The sequence below is a fragment of the Nanorana parkeri genome, unplaced genomic scaffold (assembly GCF_000935625.1).
Source record: "Nanorana parkeri isolate BGI_ZX_2015 unplaced genomic scaffold, ASM93562v1 scaffold657, whole genome shotgun sequence".
NCBI classification, from domain to species: domain Eukaryota; kingdom Metazoa; phylum Chordata; class Amphibia; order Anura; family Dicroglossidae; genus Nanorana; species Nanorana parkeri.
The window spans coordinates 814,092-835,558 of NW_017306925.1; the positions used below are offsets into that span (position 1 = coordinate 814,092).

The following is a 21,467-nucleotide window of genomic DNA, read 5'->3' on the forward strand; positions in this document are numbered from 1 at the left end:
CCCCCCCCCCCCCCCAAAAAAAAAAAAAATCACCAGTGCTTTTTTTACAGGACACATGGACCACAGCTGTAATGGCCATGTTGAGGTCTAGCACTTCCTAATCTGTACTGGACAATAAATCTGCCCTTCACACTTAGCAGTCTGCAGGGATTAAGGAACAATAGAAAGCAGCAAAAGCCACAGTCAGATTTTGAAAGCCATTGTTCTTGTTTTCTGTATTAAAGCACTGCCAATTTTCAGGACACAGGGGCATCATTTGAATGAAAGAGAAACATGTAGGCATTGGGAGGTATGTGCATTAAAGTCCCATGTGCAGATTATTATGGATTAGATGGCCACATGTTCACTTCAACACTAGTTAGGTAACAGAAAATAAGACCTGCAAAAAAGAAACAATGTTTGCTTTTTGTTAAAGTACCATAAATGTTCACCAACATTCTTTCCTAAAACAACGGTGTTCGGCAGGTATTCTGGTGTGTTGTATTTGTCAATTAAACCTAAATGTATTCTTATTTAATAATTACCCCCAAAACCCCAGAGAAATACAGAACAGATGTGATGGCTTTGGTCTTCTGTGACTTCTAATAAGTAGTTCAGTTATCAAAAGTCTTTAAGCAAAATAACACTACAGCCTCCATATTTCTGCCAGTACAGGTTCCCTTTAAAGGCTTTTATAACAATTGAAGCAACATGGAGCTGTTGCCTACTGTAACCAATCATGTTACTAGAAATTTATTTGAGATGAAATCTTTCAAAGGAAACACAAAATGTGATTTCTCTGCGTGACAGCTCCATTTTTGCTCTCGTTTTATAACTCAACTCCTTTTTTTTTCTCAGGAGTAGGAAAGGCTTTAAAACAAAAATAAAACCCTCAAACGTAAACTCTTACAGTACTTAACACCAGCTGTCTCTTTGCAAGTGTATGCTTTGTCTTACAATGAATCATACTTCCCACCTCCAGCTGTGACAATGTTATATCCACAGCGCCATTCTCTTTTGGAGATGCCGGTCTATACATTTGCTTCATTGATATGTTATTAGGTAGAAATAAGCGCATGCAGTTTAAGTAAGTTAAACCTTGACTTGTAATTGAAAGCCTAACAGGCCTTTGTAAATGCGAGGGTGCATACACAACAATAAACCACTGTAATTGACAAAGATGACCTTAAACTCAGTAATACACAGAGCTATGCTCCTGCGAAATCAGTGTAAAAGTGCTCATAGACTATGCCCACTCCCTAGAGGATGCTGGGAAATTCAAGCATGATCTCAATGCCGAAGTCTACCCGTGGTTTTCTAAACCAGTCAGCTCAAGGCAACCATCTGTGCTTCACTCAAGCAGTAAGGATGTGCTCTTATTATCCTTAAACATAGCCAGATTCAGTGACCTGTAGGACCTCCTCATTAATCTTAAAGATAAACCATCTTTGTGTAAAGGGGCCGGCACAAGGTTTGGCCCTACTTGGTCCTACTTCCCACTCTAGTATGGTAACAGAATTCAGTGATTGTAGGGTGTTTTGCTCCAGTCAGATACAAGCTCAATAAGAGCAGCAGGCAAACCCCCCAACAGGAAGACAACAGAAACACAAGGCTATAAATCTGTTTTACTGTATGTTCTGTGACTCTTACAAAAGACGATTGTATTATTGCAGAATGCCTTGTACAGGTTGAAGGTGACTCTCAGTGTATAAAAAAAAAAAAACTCTGCACTATCATGTATAAGTTCTTCCAACTTTGAATTTAATTTTATTTTGGGTAGGGATGCACCGATATATCGGCTACCGAAACATATCGGCCGAAAATGGCACTTTTGGCGTAATGCTGGGCGCTGCTCTGTGTCCCAGCGGGGAGGAAAGAAAGTGACAGCTGGCCGAGCGCTGCTGGGGGAGAGCGATGTGAGCGGCCGGCGTCTCTCCTCCCACATCGCTCAGCCTCCAATCACAGTCCGGCAGAGACGTGTGTGGGGGGGAAACAGGCCGTGCTGTCACAGCGTCAGAGAGGAGAGCCAGGTACAAACACTCAGCATTCAGTGATCGCTGAGTGCTTGTAGATAATTGAGGCTATGGTATGTGTACTATAGCCTCAATTATGAATGAATGGAAGTGATCTACATCACCTCCTGTTCATTCATAATTGTAGTTATAGTAAACATACCATGTTCTCATGTTATCAATGAACAGGAACACTGATAGAGGATTCCTGTTCATTGATAACAAGGGACACAGAAAAAGAGATTGAGGACTTTTTGTCCTCAATCTCTTTTTCTATTTTAAAATGGAAATATCAGGGGTCTAGGGGTTTAGACCCCCAATATTTCACCGAAGCCCCTAAAAGTAATGTAAAAAATAAAAATATTGAATAAAAAATTAATTAATAAATAAAAATAAATATTACAAAATTAAAAAGTTTATAAAAAATAAATACAAATAAAATATTTGAAAAATTTGATAAAAAATTAAAATAAAAACATTTTCGGTCTCGGCCTGACAATTTTATTTTCATTCGAGTCTCGTTTCGGTTTTAAAATTTCCATTTTGGTGCACCTCTAATTTTGTGCGTTGGAAGACACAGGCACAAAGCATCATTACCACTGTAAAGCTCCTTCATGTCAGCCTTGAATGATTTATGAAGCCCAAACTTGTAAACTTCTAGGTGATTTAATGCAGTCTGAAGTCCAGCCGTCCTTCCCCCATCTCTCCTAACTGAAACGCCGTACCTCCGTACGAGCTCTGCCTGGGAGAGAATGTGCAGAAGCCTGAGCTTTGCAGCTGTGATCAAGTGATCACAATTGCAATGCTTTCCAGGCTTGAATGCAAATATTAAAGAGATGCATTTTTCCTAAAAACAACTGTTTTCAGGCAACATAATGGAGCTCCAAAGCAATCTTCAAAACATGCCTAGATGGTATAAAATGGCATACTTTAATATTAATTTTTGTTTCTTGTGTGCGGTCACTACTTACTAGTTATCAAATTGTCTGAACCAGCCAAGCTACCACAATGTAATGAGAAAATTGCCTGCTCTGATTCTGCAAGAACAGTTCTTTCATTTAGCATAATGTATTGTAAGGGGGTAACTCAAAGAAGTGAAGTCAGAGGGTTAGCACTCACAGTCAGGTGACTGGGATTTTCATAAGGAGGTGACAGATTTCCCAGCTCCATGTTTCTCTCAGTACAGGTTTAATTTAAAGTGACTCTGCCGCCAATCTAAAATCTCAAAATTATGCTGTTACCTTTACCAAAGAGACTGAATAGCTGCCTCTCCAGCTGCCCATGCTGCTGAATGCCACTCTGGTCAGTAGAGATCTTCCCCCAAAGTCTGCTGAAAAAGCAACATTTCCGCAAGTGTCAATCTCCCGGGTTCCCCACAGCTCCCAAAGGTTCCTCCTGCTGACCTCCACATCATTACTTTTTCATGTCATGATGTGGAGATCAGTTTCGATCCTATGATCCTTTGACTGACAGTAGAACATGGAGATGCTGGACACTATGGAAATGTCCATGGAGAGCTACCATATCAAATTAATTAAACATACATTGCTAGTAAAATAATGGTGTGCATCATTGCAAAGGTGCAAAGCTGAGAGTTGGGTTCCCATATGTGGTCTTTGTTACCTTTGGCACCTTTGCGGAGGATAACAGACCTACTGTTGTGCAACATCTACATACTTTGGTGAGTAATGGGTTAATTTACAGTGCTCGTTCTGAGAGCCATAGGGTTGTTGCCGCTTCCATCTCAGTACCGCATTCATGATTGCGAGCGTCCACAGCTAGATTGGCGTGAAATGAGTGGAAAATTAGGAGTAAACAACATTTTTTAAGAAGGGACAGCGAGCCGTGATTTCCAGGAGCAGATCAGAGCTCTCTGTACTCGTGTCTTGGGGGAAAAGAGGCAGTGAGAGTGTGTTTATCTCATGCGTCTTCATCAAGGCAGAGGAATCACTGATGAGCACAGGCAGCACTAGCAACTTTTCAAATTTCACTTCAGGGAGACTTTCCTGCTCATGCAAATTGAAGAGCATCAGGGGCCCAGTAAAAGGAGCTGGCAACAAGAGAAAGAGTGAGCTGGGAGATGGGAAATGTCTGATCAAGCTCCGAATTATACAGAACATCAGACTTGTTTCATCTCTCCAAGTATGAAACCCTTGCAGTCCCTAAGGGAATAGCAACATGTTCGAAAATCATATTCTGGGCAAGGGTTCCTGCTACCATAGAACAATGAGATTTTTAACAGTCCTTTAGGCCAATCATTATACCATTCATGTTGCAGGAAAAATGAACGGATGGCATGCTGTATGCATTAAAACTAAAAAGGAGTATTTAGTGCTGAAATGAATAAATATGTATAGTTATAGAATGATTTCTCTAAAGACGTTCTGAGTTAAGAAAACTAGTTAGATAAAATAATATATGCCTTCCTGGAAACATGGCTGGATTTATGCTCTCCTTTTTCCAACTTCATAACCTTGTGACTACCCCCTATCTTCCAGTTTAAATAAACAGAATGATGGAAATGCTTGGATTTCCTGATTGGCCTGTGCTTACAGCTATAAAAGTAACAAGCAGTACCTAGGTTTTAGTAGCACTTGGCGGAAATTACTACACAATCACACGCCTCCTGGGATGCATTATGGAGATTTACTTTCACTCTCTGTCCTGTAGATGCAACAGGAAGTGGGACAATATCCTTCTAATGTGAAGGAAATCCTCTATTAGATAGCTGTCACAGCAACATGTGTTCCAATTGGAAGATTCCCTTCTATTCCTCTTCTGGTGACAACTAAAAATTTTAGATTTACCCTCTCTTTCATTCCTGGTGCCAGTGTTGATCAGGACAATTATAGAGAGTAAATTTCCCTAATAGTGACACAGAAAGCAATAATAACCTGACAGTGGCTCTACCACTTTATGGAATCTCAAAAAGTCTAAAAAAAAATGATGCTGTTAGTTACACTTTAAAACCCTTGTCTTTTTTTGCTGTTTCCCATTGAGGGAATTTCCACATTGTCCTGGAGACGCAACAGGAAGTGAATTCTCTCTAAAGTAATGGGAGCAACAGAAGATATGCCCTCACCTTCTTTAACAGAGAAGGTAAACATACCCACCAGGAAAACTTAACAGGTGTTCTATCCCCAGTGGTGGACATGGCAATATATTTAGGAGAGGAAGTTGGTAACAAAACCTCACATTTTACAAAACTCTGCTCTACTCCCAGTAGTACAACAACCTTGTGAACAAGAGTACTAGCTGCTGGATTAAAGGTGATGGGCTGGCAACTACCAGCCCATCACCTCAATCACTAGTAGTGGTAAGCCCTCACATTTCTGTACTTCCAGAGTCAACCAAAGACATCACGGGTAGTAACTGTGAAGTTGGCAACCCTAGTTACACACACATTACAATCTGATTAAACAACCTTCTTTGCATCCACCAATAACTGTGTAGTACTAATGTCTGCCTGATTGGATACAAACTGGAAGGTTTGTATGAGTAAGACTTCACATTATATCATTTTGGTAAAGGTGATTATACAGAGATTGTACAATCAGACTGAAACCTATATGGCCAGCTTTAGCTTCCCAACACAGAATTATGTGGATGGCTGAGTAAGCAGTCTTCCCACCTTATGTGTTAAAGGAGAACTATGAGGTGAGTGCTTTTCACTCACCTCATAGTTCTAGCCGACCTGTGACAATGAGACTGTCACAGGTTGGCTTAGTAGATCGGGAGGTGAGCGAACACATACCGGCGTTCGCTCACCTCTCGATCCTGTCACGGCTCTCTGCCGTGACAGGGGAGGGGCTGGATTCCCCCCTCCCCGCTCTGATCCGCCAGCTCTGACTGGCGGAACGGACGGGGGAGGGGGCGGGTACAGCTGGCTCTGCCTCTAGATAGGCAGAGCCAGCCGTCAGTCACGCAGCTGGGCGGATCCCGGCATAATTGTCGGGATCCGCTTCAGCTGCGGCGTCTTAGTATACCGCGAGCTACAGTATACCGCGAGCCTAGGGTGACGGGAGGACGCTAGTTTGTGTCCTCCCGTTACCCTAAGGAGAACTATGGGGAAAAGCCCCCCCCATAGTTCTCCTTTAACAATGACAGTAAATGGCTAAATGTGTTGCAATTTTTGTGTCACAGCTGTATAGTTTCACTTTCATAATTTCTTTGCATATTTAAGCTTTGATGCGTGACTGAGAAGTTGCTTTATTCTCATAGAATGCTTAGTCTAATATTCAAGGTCTAGTATAACCTGCAAACTCCTAATTGACTTTAAATGCTTGCATTGGTTACCATCGTGGAAAACACAATGGACTTCAGTTTGGTTCAGAATATTTTACATATGATGCTTTTTCTTTTATAAAAACATGTGTAGAACATAAGCACCACCACTTCTAGATTACATATCCATATCTGTGTATTTCAAGTAAATTTATTTGCGCAAACAATACTACACATTACATTCCTCACTTACCTGGTTGTATTCCAAACATGGCCACAATGGTTTCCACCAGACCCAAAATATATAAGGCACTTCCAAAGACATTTGCAAAAAAGAACATAACACCAATACTGCCACCAAACTCTGGTCCTAATGCACGACTAATCATATCTGCATATTTGAGTCAAGGATGATATACAGAAATAGAGAGAAAAGAAACACATAACAGCAACAGATGTAGACTTACTATTTGCAATTATAGTCACACGAACATCAAACCAAATAAAGTACAGGCAGAACTCGGTTTGTTTCCATGTGGCAGTCGCAAAGCCGGAAACGCTTACAGCAGAGCACTTCCGGGTTCATAAATGTTGACTGATACTTTCACCACTCTGCCACCATGAAGATCAGGCCTCCTAGGTGTTAACCATGAGCGTAACCCAAATTTGGGACATTATCTAAAAATGGTTACTCTGAGTAGTAATGCTTGAGAATGCCATTTTCATATAGGATTCTGAGTGATGGGGTGAACAGGCCCGAGTTCGGTTCGAATTTGAACTTTAGAACATCCAAAAATCCAATGGCGGTTTCTTTACACTTCCATAGCACAGGTTCAATTTATATACTGTACCTAGAACCCTAAGCAGTTATCTATACTATTTCTTATTTAGGTATTTCGAGTACACATGTAGATGTGGACAGATTTGTTGGTTCCCTTCCATGAAAAAAAGAACCCACAATTTTCGCTGCAATAGCTAGAACCTGACAAAACTAATTGGCATCCACCATTTTTATTCCATATTTAATAAAAATCAGACTTTGATTTGATGTTTGATTCAACAAAATATTTTAAATATTATTAAATCTATAAAATGAAATTGACATGGGCAAAAATGATGGGACCTTTTACCTAATATTTTTCTCCACAACCTTGAGAGGCAGTCACTGTAAACAAGTGATTCCTGTAGCTCTCAATGAGACTTCTGCACCTGCCAATAGGTGTACCCCACTCTTCTTGAGCAATCTGTTCCAGCTGTCTCGGGTTTGAAGAGTGCCGTCTCCTGACTGCATGTTTTAGCTCTTTCCATAGATGTTTTATAGGGTTCAGATCGAGGCTCAGCATTATGGCTTTTCAATATGCATTTTTTTTTCCAGAAAAAAAGTTTTATTAGGTTTTCCAACAGTACAAAAATTGAAAACATTCAGACAAACATTTGCCTGTGTGCATAGTCACACATGTACACATTGTGCTGAGATTGAATACAGCATATAACAGTCGTCAAATTAGGCAAAACACACAAAAACAAAATCGAGCATAATGGATCACAGTCAGTATCGTAAGTGGCATATTCCGCCTATCACAACATCTATGCCAATATCTAGGGCATTGGATAGAGAAATAACACTCTTGTCTCTCATGTGTTGAGTACAGTGCCGTCCTTCCCTGCCCAAATCGGGCGGGAGGTATATCCTATCCACGGAGCCAAATGAATTAGTGGATAGTACGTTCGACTGTGGGGAACCAATCGGTCCATAGTCCCCAGGGGACATCAAACTGCTTGAGTTTGTCATTATTAAATGATATAGCCCTTTCAAACTTGTAATGGAGTTGTACCAGGTGGATACGGTGGGTGAGGGATGGGGCCTCAAGCATTTTCCAATTTCTGGCAATAAGGAGATGTGCAGCTAGTAGGACGTGAGTTATAACAATTCTACTATTGGGTGGAAAAATCTCGATCCCTAAGTTCAGTATTGCCAGATCAGATTGGGATCGATTCTGATGGAGCTTACAGTGCTAATAATGTTAAAGACCTCCCCCCAATATCCATGGAGGAGAGGGCATTCCCAGAAAGTGTGCAGGAGGGTGCCCACTGCCCCACACTCTCTCCAGCATTGTGCAGAACGTCCCCTGTAGTTTCAATATGCATTTTATTAAATTCCACTGTCTTTTTTATGTTTTTCTTTTTCCTCCTGATCTGATGAATCTGGGGTTGATTTTCATTTTGTGTCCACATCCATGAACCTGACACTTCTTAATAATGGACCTTGCACTTCCTAATGATATTTGCAATTTTAGTCGCAGGAACATGGAGACAGTTTTGTAGCCTTTACATTTGACATGTCTATAATTTTCTTTCTGATTATCTGCTTTCTCTGGTCCATGTTCAGTGTGGTGCACATGATGATAGCAAACAGCAGAGTGACTACCTTTCTCCACTGAAATAGGCTTAGAGATTGTAAGATTGAAGACACGAGTGATAATCATTACAGAACACAGGTAGTTTGAGATATCACCATGATCCAATTATTTAAAATCTTTTCTAGGGGCATTAACAAACCTTTGTAGAATAAGCAATAGTGTATGCTTTCTTTGTTTTACTCTGCCACATACCAAAGGCATGCAAGTATACATAAGATAATTGTTTTTAAAAGAGAAATAAAGCCAAACTTTTTTGGCTTTGCTTCTCTTTTGGGTCATAGGAGCACATTTACTAATGTACTCCTTGGACCCAAAGTCAGGATTCAGTGGGCTCTTTGCTGACAGTGTGGAGCCTGTCCCGGCTGCCTGTTTGACAGCTTATTGTGCCTCTCTAGATCCAGCCAACTAAGCCCACCTCCTACCTGTCTGTCCCTCTAGTGAGCGCTGGAGGTACATATAGAGGTAGCAGGAACCCCTGCCAGGAGCGGGGGCTGACAGCGGCTACATGATCACTCAGCTCTCACTAGATAGAGCCAGCATGTGACAGCTGCAGTGTCCCACACCGGGAAGAGTATATTTATACTTTCCCAATACTTCTTTAATTTCATTGCTTTTCAAAAATAATGAAGCACTGTTTCAATGAGCTGTAAAGGTACCAACAAATTTGTCCACTGTTGTATAATCAATAACGAGATTGCATGAATGTTTTTATAGGTCTTGCAGGCAGGCATATATATTTGTATAACCCACTGTTACATAAAAACACATTTCAGTATCTCTGCATATAAGATCACCAGCAAATCTCTGTTTTCTTGTGCAGCAGTTAGTCAACTGTGTCATAAAGGAGCCTACAAGCACAAAGTAGAACCCCTGCAGGACCAACTCAGTAACTTTTAAACCCTTTCACCTAAGGAATGAAAAGATGTAACTTGCTTCTATATTAAGTGGATGTATACTCTAAGACCACATACACTTCAACTAGTTAACCGCTGGCCTTAATCCAAGCTCATAGTCAAGCTCATACTGAAAGTCAAACAGACTGTTCCCAAGCTATTATAAGCCTAAAGGAACAGTGAATTCTGTTTACCATTTTGTGGCCCATGCCAATTACAATGAAATATATAGTATGACTTTGACCTTGTGTACAAAGACATTAAAGGGTGGGCACTCAGCACACATTCACTAAGCACCCATTGACCTTGGGACACAAGAGTTTATTGAACCAAATGGCTCAGAGGATACCTGTGCTTAGCCAGCAGTGCACCATCATGTCAGGAATGTTCCACAGATGCTCCCCCAAGTCAAGTAGTACCGGTGTAAAACTGAAATTTGAAACACGCACATACAATATATATTGATACAAGGATAACAGGTTCACTTTAAGGTCAGATTTTTTTGTTTGTACACTGTGTAAAAAGGGCTGGTCTTTGATGAGAATAAATTACTTCAAGCTGATAGTCTTTGTTTGAAGAGTAAATCATTCTGTTGGTAAGTAACAATGTTCTACTTTCCAAGAGAGAACAATCTTTCTCTCGCACTTTAAGGCACTCCAGTTGTAATAGGGAAAATTATATCCTTTCAATGATTTGTGCCTCTACAAGACAAAATCATAGAAAAACAAAAAACTGACAAAACAATAGAAAAACGCCGACCTATCATTCCTGCCATAATCAAGGCATGTATTTAATCAGAAATTTGTTTAATTTCCAATATGGTGAAGCCCATGTTATTTTGTTTAGATGACGTGTTGAAGGGTTGGGGCCTGTTGGGTTTTTATTGTCCTCTGTGTCTCTGTTGGGAAGATGTCTTTGTAATATCCCCTTCGCATACTGATGTACCCTAAAATCCAACGGGTGCTGGAACAACTGGTGGATGGCACCACAATATACAATCTAGAAGATGTTGTCCACACCTGTTGGGGAGATTTCCCCTCACTTTCCGACAGGACAGAAAGTGATGGGAAATCTCTCCAACGGGGACATAGACAAACATAAAAACACATTCGGAGGCATTACTAAGACTGGAGCAGACAAAATCAGCTGTGTATGGCAACCAGTAAGTTTCTATCTGTCATTTTTAAAGCTTTAGGCCATGTTCACACCTAGACATTGGTATTTTCACACTTTTTTAATAGTGTTTTTTATGTGCGAATATGCGTGTTTTTGAAGTGTTTTGCAGGCGTTCAGCTTCAGGCCTTTGTCTAATTGGCCCAATGGAAAGCAGAAGTATCTGTGACATCATGCAAAAATGCCAGAAAAGCACAAACAAATGCTTGTGATGCTCCTTTTAAGGTGTTTCTATTAAGTTAAGTCTATAGGGACAAAAACGCTGAAATCTGCCTAAAAAGAAGCTACAGGCGTATTGCTACAAGTGACAGAATGCTCAGGTGTGAACAGGGGACATAAAAAACAATTGTGTTGAACGTGTGTTGCTTCAAGCTACAAAAGGCTGAGGTGTGAATGGGGCCTATGTGTGAATTGTTTGCCCTGCAGATTCTATCTGCTCCAGTTTTGCAGGTCAAATGCACGTCAGAAGGAGGTCAACCATAGGTCAATGCGTCTGTCAGTGAATTCTGAATAATCTCAGAAGTGTTTCAAATTGATGCCGTTAACATAAGCCCAAAAGCCCATTGACATAGGTCATAATAGAGTGAGGAAGAATTAGTATTTTTGGAAATGTTTTTATTGCTGTTGGTGACAACCCCCCCCCCCCCCCCCCCACCCCACCCCCCCCCCCCCCCCCCCATTCCTTGTACAGACATCACAGGCACAGGAAGGGAGGAAAGGAGGTCACAGACAGAAATAAAAACCTAACAGAACTTGTAACTCTTACCCAAGATATCCAAAACTGAATGGCTTACCTGTATGCATTTAAAGCCTGAGAATCCAGTTTAACTTACAAGTACCTTTAAAGAACTCCAGGCATAATTATTCTTAACCCTTGTAGTGGTGCTACTCCCACACTGCAAAGGTTAAGTGCAAATTTGGTCTAGGTGCTAAAATAACAGTTATACCTAATCCTCAGAGCCAGCTCGCTCTTAGACTGGTCCTCCCAGCCTCTCTCCCCCTCCGCTCCTTCGGTCTAAGGTCCAGTGAGTCATTACATCTAATACAGTGTATGCCGAGGGACATACCATCGCTGGAGCGGAGGGAGACAGGTGGCAGGGACCAGAGTAGAAACCAGCTAGATCTGAGGTTCATGTGAGTATAACTTTTCTATTTTCATTAAAGGACAAAGGATTTAGTTATTCTAATTCGACTGGGACATCCAAAAGCGGTCTAACTGAGAGGTGAGCAACACAGCAAACAAAACACTAACAGGCCTACATAAAAAAATAGAATAAAATGGGGACATTGTGTAGCTTAAAGAGCTGTCTGAAGGATCTTATGTCCAAATTTGGCATCAGATGAGACCTGCACATCGACCTGGTAAAACTTAGGGAAAAGAACACCAGGTTGCAGCCTTGCAAATCTGGGAAACAGTGTTCAGATGCCTAAAATCCCAATAGGGCCCTGAGAAACCTAATAAAGTGCACCTAGAGAGAAAAAGGTGGAACCGTGCTTTTAGGACCATAAGCTTGAACAATAATTTGTCTGAGTCACCCAGAAATGCCAGAGTGAGAACATTCCTCTTTACAAGGATCATCAGGGATGACAAAAAAGGAGTGAGCCTTAAAAATTAAAGGGAGAAATGGAAGGAAGAATTGTGAGTGAGAGCAGAAAGAGAAATATCTTTAACAGGTTCAGAAGATGGTCTTCGAGGGGCCAACAGAATCAAATTTAAAAGTCAAGAGTCACAGGAAGTTGTACAGGAGGAACCAAATAAAAGACACCCTGTAAAAATTGTTGACCTGATAATGGGAAGATAGTGATGGGGTGAAACTTTCTTTCAGTGCACCAAGCAAAGTAAGCCTTTATAAAATTCTCCAGTGAAGTACCCAAAACACACATTTACCATCAAAACACATGTGCAGCAAGAGGTTTTTACATTGCTATTCCACAGACCAACATTTTAATCACAGAGATTTCCTTCTCTTCATGCACAGGAAACTCAGTCTGAAAATAAGATGTACGGTATCATCTAGACCGTCAACACAATAATGTAGTGCTGAAGGCAAACGTTCAAAGCACACTACAACTTAAGGGCCAGTAAGGAGCAGCTGCAGCTGGATCCTTTGGATGCAGGTTGATCCTTTGACATTAGCTTAGAGTCCACTTCCCTAAGGAATGACAAACTCACAGCTATCACAGGTTGCATAGCAAAGCGTGCTAGCGGAAGGGACCTGGGCATTTAGAACTTTGATGTGAAATGTGAAGAAGAGACTCAGATGTGAAGGGAGAACTCTATTGTGAAGGGGACCTCCTGATGTGAAGTGGGGACTCTGATGTAAAGGCAGGACTCTGATATGTAGGGATGACTCTGATGTGAATAAGAGACTCCTGGTATGAATAGAGGGGCCCCTTATTTTTACAACCAGGTACTGATCTTTTTTTTTAAAGAAGAACTCCAGGCAAATATAGTGTGAGGGTAGCCCCACTGCAAGGGTTAACTGCAAATTTTTGTCTAGGTGCTAAAAAAAAGTTATACTCACCTGAATCGCGGAGCCCGCTTGCTCCTAAACCAGTCTTTCCCGCCTCTCCGCTGCAGTGGCGTAAGGTCCCATAAATCATCACATTCTACATACTGTGTATAGATGTAAGGATGCCCAGGAATATACCAATGCTGCAGCGTAGGAAGAGGGAGGCTTCAGAGAACGGAGAAGCAGGCAGCCGGCTACTCGGTTCGGGTGAGTCAAACTTTTTTTGATCACCTAGACAAAAATGAGCACTTAACCCTTGCAGTGCGGGGGTAGCCCCACTACAAGGGTTAATAAAAGTTATGCTCGCAATTTTTTCTTTAAGTGATTTCATCGTTTTTTTTAGATACATTGTTATTTTTACATTGATTTCTAGTTCAGACACTCTGATTGAGTTTGTGCAGTGTTTTATGTCAAGAACCAGTCACTCTGCATTCACCTCTATAGATTAGCTACAAATTGCTGAGTAAAGCGATCTGTAGCAGAGCAAACTAACCTAATGCTGTAGCACTAGTTTAACTCGTAGCACTGACAAATCACTTCTTTTCAACAAATTGCTAACTTCTCTACCGACTAGATCTATAGCTACAAATCGCTGTAAGTCTCTGAAATTAGCGATTTGCAGCAGTGATTATTTCCTGCTACAAAATTACCCATCTGATATAACAAGCTGAGTCCAAACACACAGTTAAAGTTTTTTGGCATTGCAGTGTGTTAATGTGGATTTATAATCTATTCACAAACAAGTCCTTAGATAACAATTAGAAGGGAAATACAATATTGTGCATGAGAAGTGTCAACACAGCAGGAACCAGTTTAAGAAAAGATGGTGCCCAAGGCAAACTCAGCACAGGGCTCCCTACTGTTAAAAGTAAATATAGGAAAGAATAGCACAGCAATTAATTGAATTATTGATATGCTCATAATTAAACTAACTGAATGATTATAAAGCCACTGGACACTGTAGGTCACACAATGAACATCAAGGCAGGCAAAGAGAATCACATGATAATATTTATATAAGGCATAAATAAAGTTTCATGAAAACTTAAACTGTTACCCAGGAAGCTAAAAAATATATAGCAGATGTTTGTTCTATGTTTGAAAACTTAAAGTGTATCTTACCCAAAAACAAAGATGTAATATATTGCACCTTAGCAGCCCTTAAGGCTGGGTTCACACCTAGGTGTATTGAATATGCGCGTTTGTCGCGTGTTTCGCGTTGCGCATTTTTACCGCGATTCCGAGGGCTACTTGGATGTATCCCAATGGAAACGCCCGACCAAAATGCCCCAAAGAAGTACATGTACTTTTTTGGGCGTAGGGCGGTTTCCCGCGCGTTCGTACTCGCGGAAAAACGCCCAGATGGGAACCATGCACATTGAAAATAATGGCATTTCCCTGTTTGAGCGTTTTTCCGCGAGTACGAACGCGCAGAAAAATGCCCAGGTGGGAACTGGGCCTAAATGTGGTGGTTCCATTTTGTTTTCTTATTTCAGGCTTTTTTCCTTCATTGTCACCTGGTAATTCTGCCATACTTCCTGTCCTAGGATGGCAATGCTCACTCACTGTACTGTATTTAAGGTGCAGCAATATTGTCACTGTAGGCTGCTCTCTTGATTTGAACTACAAACACATCCCCCTCAGCTGCATTAAATAGCGTGTTCTATAGTCTACAGAATATAACTGGGACAGCTGATAACATTTGAGATTTCAAATTAGTGCACAGGAAGTAACAAAGACATTGCATAAGGACACTGCATTTCTGGCAGGATCCAGGGCCGCCATCAGGGGGGTACGGCCAATACCCGTGTAAGGTGCCAGGGCAGCCTGGGGGGCCCGGGCCATTACCAGGGGCAGAATGACTGACTTGACCAAGGCTGGGGGGCTCACTGACAGGGGAGAGGTGGAGGAGGCTGGGGCTCAGCAGCGCCGGTCCAGTGGACATGGAGGCTGGGGCCCCATCAGCGCCGGTCCTGTGTGTCCGATGGCGGTGGTGGAGGAGGCCAGAGCCCAACAGCAGCAGGTAAGGAGCTGCATGTGCAGGGAAAGGGACCCCGACCAGCCCACCTGAGACTCTGCGGAGCTCACCATAGAGAGCCCCAGATGAGCTTTGCAGGATCTATGGTGTGCTCTGCAGGGTCACTTTTTAGTGGGCTGTGGGGGGTCTAAGGTGAGCTCTGCAGGATCTCAGGGGGGCTCTGCAGAGCCTCAGGTGGGTCCAGAGTACAGTGCATTACTAAGTCCAGAGTCCAGTGAGGTACTAAGTCCTGAATCCATTTGCTTAACTAAGTCCTGATACCAGTGCGTTACTAAGTCCTGAGTCCAGTGCGTTACTAATTACTGAGTCCAGTGCGTTACTAAGTCCTGAGTTCAATGTGTTACCAAGTCTTGATCCCAATTCCTATACTGTTCTGCATTGCTGTATAATGTACTTCCGGGATTTTGTAGTCCCCCTACAGCTGGTGCCATTTTGCATTAGAGTGTGAGCACTGTACAGAAACTAATGTGACTGGCTCAGTGTTCTGTGTACAGCATTTTGGTGTATGACACACTCACAGTGGGTGTACATTCCAGTGCCTTGTAGCTGTTAGCTTGCTTATTGGCGCAGTTCATTTTCTATATTTATTAATTTAGTCACCACATCTAAGGATTGGTAAGCTGCAATATATTACATTTTCAATCTTGGGTTTAGATATAGGACATCTACCTTACCATAATTCAAGAAACTTCTACATGTGTTTCTTAGTTCACTAAATATACTATGTAACTATAATAGACCTAATAATTGTATTATTTTAATGTCTTGTTATCACTGATACCTCAGCCTCTCCTAGTCATGGATACGTCTCCATATATCACACAACCTGTATCTGATCACCACTACTCTGAAGATCTCTAGTCACTGATACCTCTGCAACTTCATCCGTCTGCATAGTTAATTTAGTCTATGTCTGGTCACCTCTCTTCTGAAGAATCTATGTATATCTATAATTATTGATACCATTCCATATGACAATAGTCTGTATCTGGTCTCTGCTCTGAAACTTTATAATTACTGATACCTCTCCATGCATTACCTAGTCTGTATTTGGTCACTTCCCCTCAGAAACTCTGTAATCTCTAATACCTCCGCATACTTCCCCCCGTCTACATCTGGTTGCTTCACCTCTAAATTTCTATAATTGATACCCAGTATAGATCTGGTCACTGATACCCAGTATAGATCTGGTCACTGATACCCAGTATAGATCTGGTCACTGATACCCAGTATAGATCTATATCTGGCAAATCTCTAAACTCCCACAATCACTGATACATCTTCATACTTTACTCAGTCTATGTCTGGTCATGTCTCTTCTAAAGCTTCATAATCACTAATGCCTCTGCATACCCAGTTTGTATCTGGTCATTTATGCTCTGAAGCTTTATAATCACTGATACATGTCCCACGTTATGAATGTGTGGGCAGCTCAAATTAAACTCGGGGATAATGGTATCAAGCACAGTTCTACTCAAGAAAAATGAAAGGCTAAAAATCCTTTCTGTGTTCTATTGTAGAGAGCATGGTGTAGTTTTAACGCTGCGGGTCTCCTTTGTTCCATTCCCTCTGGGGTGCGTCTTAAAAGGCAGAATGGAAAATGAGCATCGTGGATATAAATCCTCTGCACATTTCTGCACTCTGAATATGATATGAAGGACCTCATTGTCTTGGCTCGTGCAGGGTTTTTCTATCAAATGTAATGTGGATGAAAATAATGACTCCAGATTACCAGAAAAAATCCTGTTTAACCATTGCTGGGTATGTAGTTTTTATAGGACAGCGAAAGCTTTTCTGTACAAAGGATTTAGCAAATGCTTTGAAAACAGATAATTCCTTTTGATTAAATGTTGGATTTCTTAAACCGGTAATTCCAAAGTCATTCTTGAACTTTGTAACTAATTTGCATCCATGTATCTGATCTCCCTGTAAGTGGCTAAACTAAAAGTAAGTATATTTTGTTTGCATGAACAAAAGATGCATTTGTTTGATGTTTTGTGTAGAAACGGCTTCTCCTAGCAAACTGCTGCCAAACTGGACCTGCTTTTATAACACTGGAAAAAGAAAACCGTTTCCTTATAGCAGCCAGAGACCAACTCCCAATGTTCAAGGCTTAAATCTTAAGTCAGATTGGTTGCAAAGGGCAACATATTCACTTTTCATTGTGTGCCTCAATGGATGTTATGAAAAACTAAAAAAATCTTATTGTACATTCTTAGCAATTTGGGATTTCCTAGTAGCAGTCCAACCGAGGGGTGGATCCCACAAGCATGGAAATAAAAAAGGGAGTATCTGAAGAAATAAACTCCAGAATTAAGAATAAAAACTGCTACCTGAGGAAGGAAAGCAGGTGGAATAAATGTACCTGAGCAGGCAATGAAAACTTGGACCAAAGGCTGTCTACAACTAATATTTACTAAGCGTTAGGGTCTCCCTTCAAAAGCAGAGCTTTCAAGGACTTAGTCCACTTGCCAACTTGCGTTTTTAGTGTTTTTCCGCCCAATTTTATTTATCAATGAAAAGTTCCTTTACACTATAGTTTCCCACACATGGGTTCATCTACATCACACAGCACAACAAAATTTGGTTTACTCAGACCCACAATCTGTCTCCACACAGACAAATAGAACTCAGTCTCCTGGCTATGGAGAGGCCCAGCTTGGGCTACAGGCTTTCTGCCTATAGGAATACTTTGTCCGCAAAACATTGTCCCACTCTCTTCTCATTAGACAGCGGCCTGGCAAAGTGCATCATTGGGGCCTGAACAGTCACTCTCCTGGTGTCTGCGTACACACATGCTGCCCCCTGGCAGCACAATTCTCCTGGGTAGGGAACAGCATTGGCTACCAGACTGATTGCCCTTTTGTGGGGAAAACATGGTTCTGCCAATCAACCTGGGTATTAGACATGAGGGAAGAAAGATAGACAAGGTAGGTCCAGGAAAAAGACCAGGTTCATAATAAGCTGGATGTTGTCTGCTGAACATATAATCTCAAAATTACACATACATGAAGGTGAGAACTCTCTCAGCAGTTAATTCAAAGGAAGAAACCCTAAGCTAGGGAAAATAGAAGGGTAGTAACCCATAACATTTTAAAAGGAGTGCAAGGCAGGCTTAAAGATACAGATAAAAGAATGCACAACTGAAGTACATGGATATTAGGCCACATCACGGATATAAGAGCCCTTCAACTTTCACACCTATACTGTAGGTGATTGGGGATTGGGACATCCTCATACTTAGTCCTGTAAAGGGCAGAAGGTAGGGGTAGAAATCCTAGTAGAAAACACTATGGCAGGATTTATCAAAGCAATTGCAACTGTTTTAGCCTCTTAGATAACTTTTTTATATGCAAATCTGTTTAGCCGCTCTAACATGTGCGCTCATTTTGACCAGAGTTTGCACTATTTTTCCAATTGCGCCTCTTTTGTGAAAGTTTGCAACTGTTTACATCTGCGCTTGTCTGCAACTGGAGCATCACCTAACAAAACAATCGCAACTTATGAAGTCCCCATGACCGCTTCTTCAAGAAGCAACAGTTAAGCTTTTTGCCTGGAGTGTCGAGTCTTTTTAATCCTGGAGTCTATTTAATCTCATTTATGAACAATATTACACTAGCAACATAAATCTGGCGCAAATATATCCCATGCGACCAATGCGACCATATGCGAGTTCAAACACTCGCAATTGCTATGATAAATTCCCCGCTAGGAGTATAAGTGTGATAGAGGATAGGAAGATCTATCTTTCTGTAACTAGGAACAACTAAGGCCACCTGACTCCAGTATCGTGGCTGCTGACCCTCCAGAGAAGTACAGTATTAGTAATAGTTACTTCCTTATCTGGAAGAACAAGGGCACATTCACATGCAAAGTCCACATTTTTTAAGGGGGGGTACAAGGGTAGGGATTTATATACTAAATCAATGGCTCTAGGAAGAATAAACCATGTGGACAAGCGAGAAGGGTGTGAATGAAGTAGGCACAAACATTAGGAGAACCTTCCTAGGATGGGGAAAAGGAATCAGGTAATAGTTGAAGGACCAACCTGGTGCCTGTCCAAAATCCAGATTTCCTAACTCAGAGGGAAAAATTGTGGGACAGCATGTAAAATGGAATTCCTCAAAAAGTTAGGGACAATGACTGTAAACTATAGGATCTTCGAGTTAGCATGAAATGCAAGCAACTAGGACACTGACTTCCTTTAGTGAAGCTCTCCTGATTATCCCACAATGGGGGTGCAAGGAAAAAAGGGCCAACAGGGTGGACATAAGGGTCAACTGTCCTTCCTTCTGGAGGGTGGCTACTTTTGTTCCCCATAGTGCCATTTGTGTTGTATAGTAGCCACTGCTCCAAGTTCACTTCTGTGATGGACTACAATCTCAATAAAAATTGGCTAACTAAACTTAAGATTGTAGCCCATCACGGGAGCGAGCTTGGAGCGGTGGCTACTTTACCACACACACAGAGACCACGGCGAACAAAGGTAGCCACCCTCCAGAAGGAAGGACAGTGTCAGCACCAATTCAGAGATGATTTGATGATCTACAGCTGAGTGATACACAAATAAGATACATTTTTGGTAATAGTTAAGGTACTTAAATGCATTTTTAACATTTAACTCCTGAGTTTAGTGTCACTTTAAATCACAACTCACTTTGATGCTCATGGTATCTACTAAGTAGATCAATCAAATTAAATGATATTTAGTCAATATGACTGTGATAAAATGTTAGCCATTACAGTACATTTTTTTAGTGCGTTTTTTAAAATTTGTATTGTTTGCAGCTACAGGTGTAAATGGCCGTTTGGGGGACTGCCTGAGGCCTGTCTGCATTGCGCTGGCTAGGCTAGAGTGCCTACAGGTGTAAATGGCCGTTTGGGGGACTGCCTGAGGCCTGTCTGCATTGCGCTAGGCTAGGCTAGAGTGCCTTAAAAAAACCCATTGTTGCTTATAGGGTTATTTGAGCAACATTCCTGCTGTGTGCACCTGCAATCTGCCGTTTTGCTGGTTGCAATGCAAAGCATATCATTAGGAACATCTTGTTGCACTGCGCTTGATAAAAATGACACACACAGCCGGATGTAGGTGGGTCTCAGATCACCTCTTAGGCGGCCAGCTACACCTGCCTTTATTAACAATATGTTCTCTGTCTTTGTGCAGAATTCCTGCACCTGAGAATCAGCGTTTACAGAAGATTAGGATAACTGAAATTAAATGCATAAATACACAAACAGAAAATGTATTCAAAATTTTAACTGTCACATATACCGGTAACTACTTTATAAACAGGCATACATGCTGTATAAATAAACTGTATTTACACATTTGCAGTCAAATTTGAGAAACCTCCACTTTATGTCTGTTATGTGTTCATGTGATCACAAGCCATACCTAAAAATAGTTTTAAAAAATATTTTTTAGCTTTCTAGCTGTTTCTTTGGAGAAGGTTTATAGATAGGAATGCAAGTTATTGTGAACATTTCAAAGTGCAATTAGAGGTAAACATAACTCCACAGTCCCCTCTTTAACATTACATAGAAGGTGAGGCTAAGTAGGAATTTTAAGCAAGTAAAAAGCAAGTAGAGAGATGAGCAACATTTTTAAGTTTTGGTATGTGAATGGAAACAAATATAAAATAGGTGTTATTCTAATTTGGTGACAAAATAAACAGATGAAACTTGAGACAACACATGATGCACGAACCACTGATTATGACAACATCACCCCCTCCCCCCACACACACACACATTAAAATAATCCAGTGCATCTAAACGCATGTGAATTTCTGCACATCACAATCCCCAGGTGGGAACCACTGAAGTGAAGTGACCATGAGCCTAAGTAATTCCGACCAGTTTTCCAGTCCCTACCGATTAAAAAAATCCCCACAGCATGATGCTGCAACCACCATGCTTCACTGTGGGGATGGTGTTCTTGAGGTGATGAGAGGTCTTGGGTTTGACCCAGACATAGTGTTTTCCTTGAAGTTAAAAAAGCTAAATTTTAGTCTCATCTGACCAGAGTACCTTCTTCTTATATATGTTTGTGGAGTCTCCCCGATGGTTTTTGGCAAACAGCAAATGTGTTTGCTTATTGTTTTCTGTAAGCAATGGCTTTTTCCTGGCCACTCTTCCATGAAGGCCAGCTCTGTGGAGTGTACAGCTTAATGTGGTCCTATGGGCAGATACCCCAATCTAGGCTGTGGAGCTTT

The 21,467-nt window shown here is 41.3% G+C and overlaps 1 protein-coding gene across 1 annotated transcript in view; it reads right to left on the reverse strand.

Annotated features, from left to right (window-relative positions):
- LOC108792550 (solute carrier family 12 member 9-like) overlaps nt 1-21,467 on the reverse strand; it is a 165,820-nt gene that overhangs the window by 124,573 nt on the left and 19,780 nt on the right. Inside the window, exon 3 of the mRNA XM_018563348.1 lies at nt 6,469-6,606. Within this exon, the coding sequence (XP_018418850.1) occupies nt 6,469-6,606 (138 nt within the window). The remainder of the gene's footprint in view (nt 1-6,468; nt 6,607-21,467) is intronic.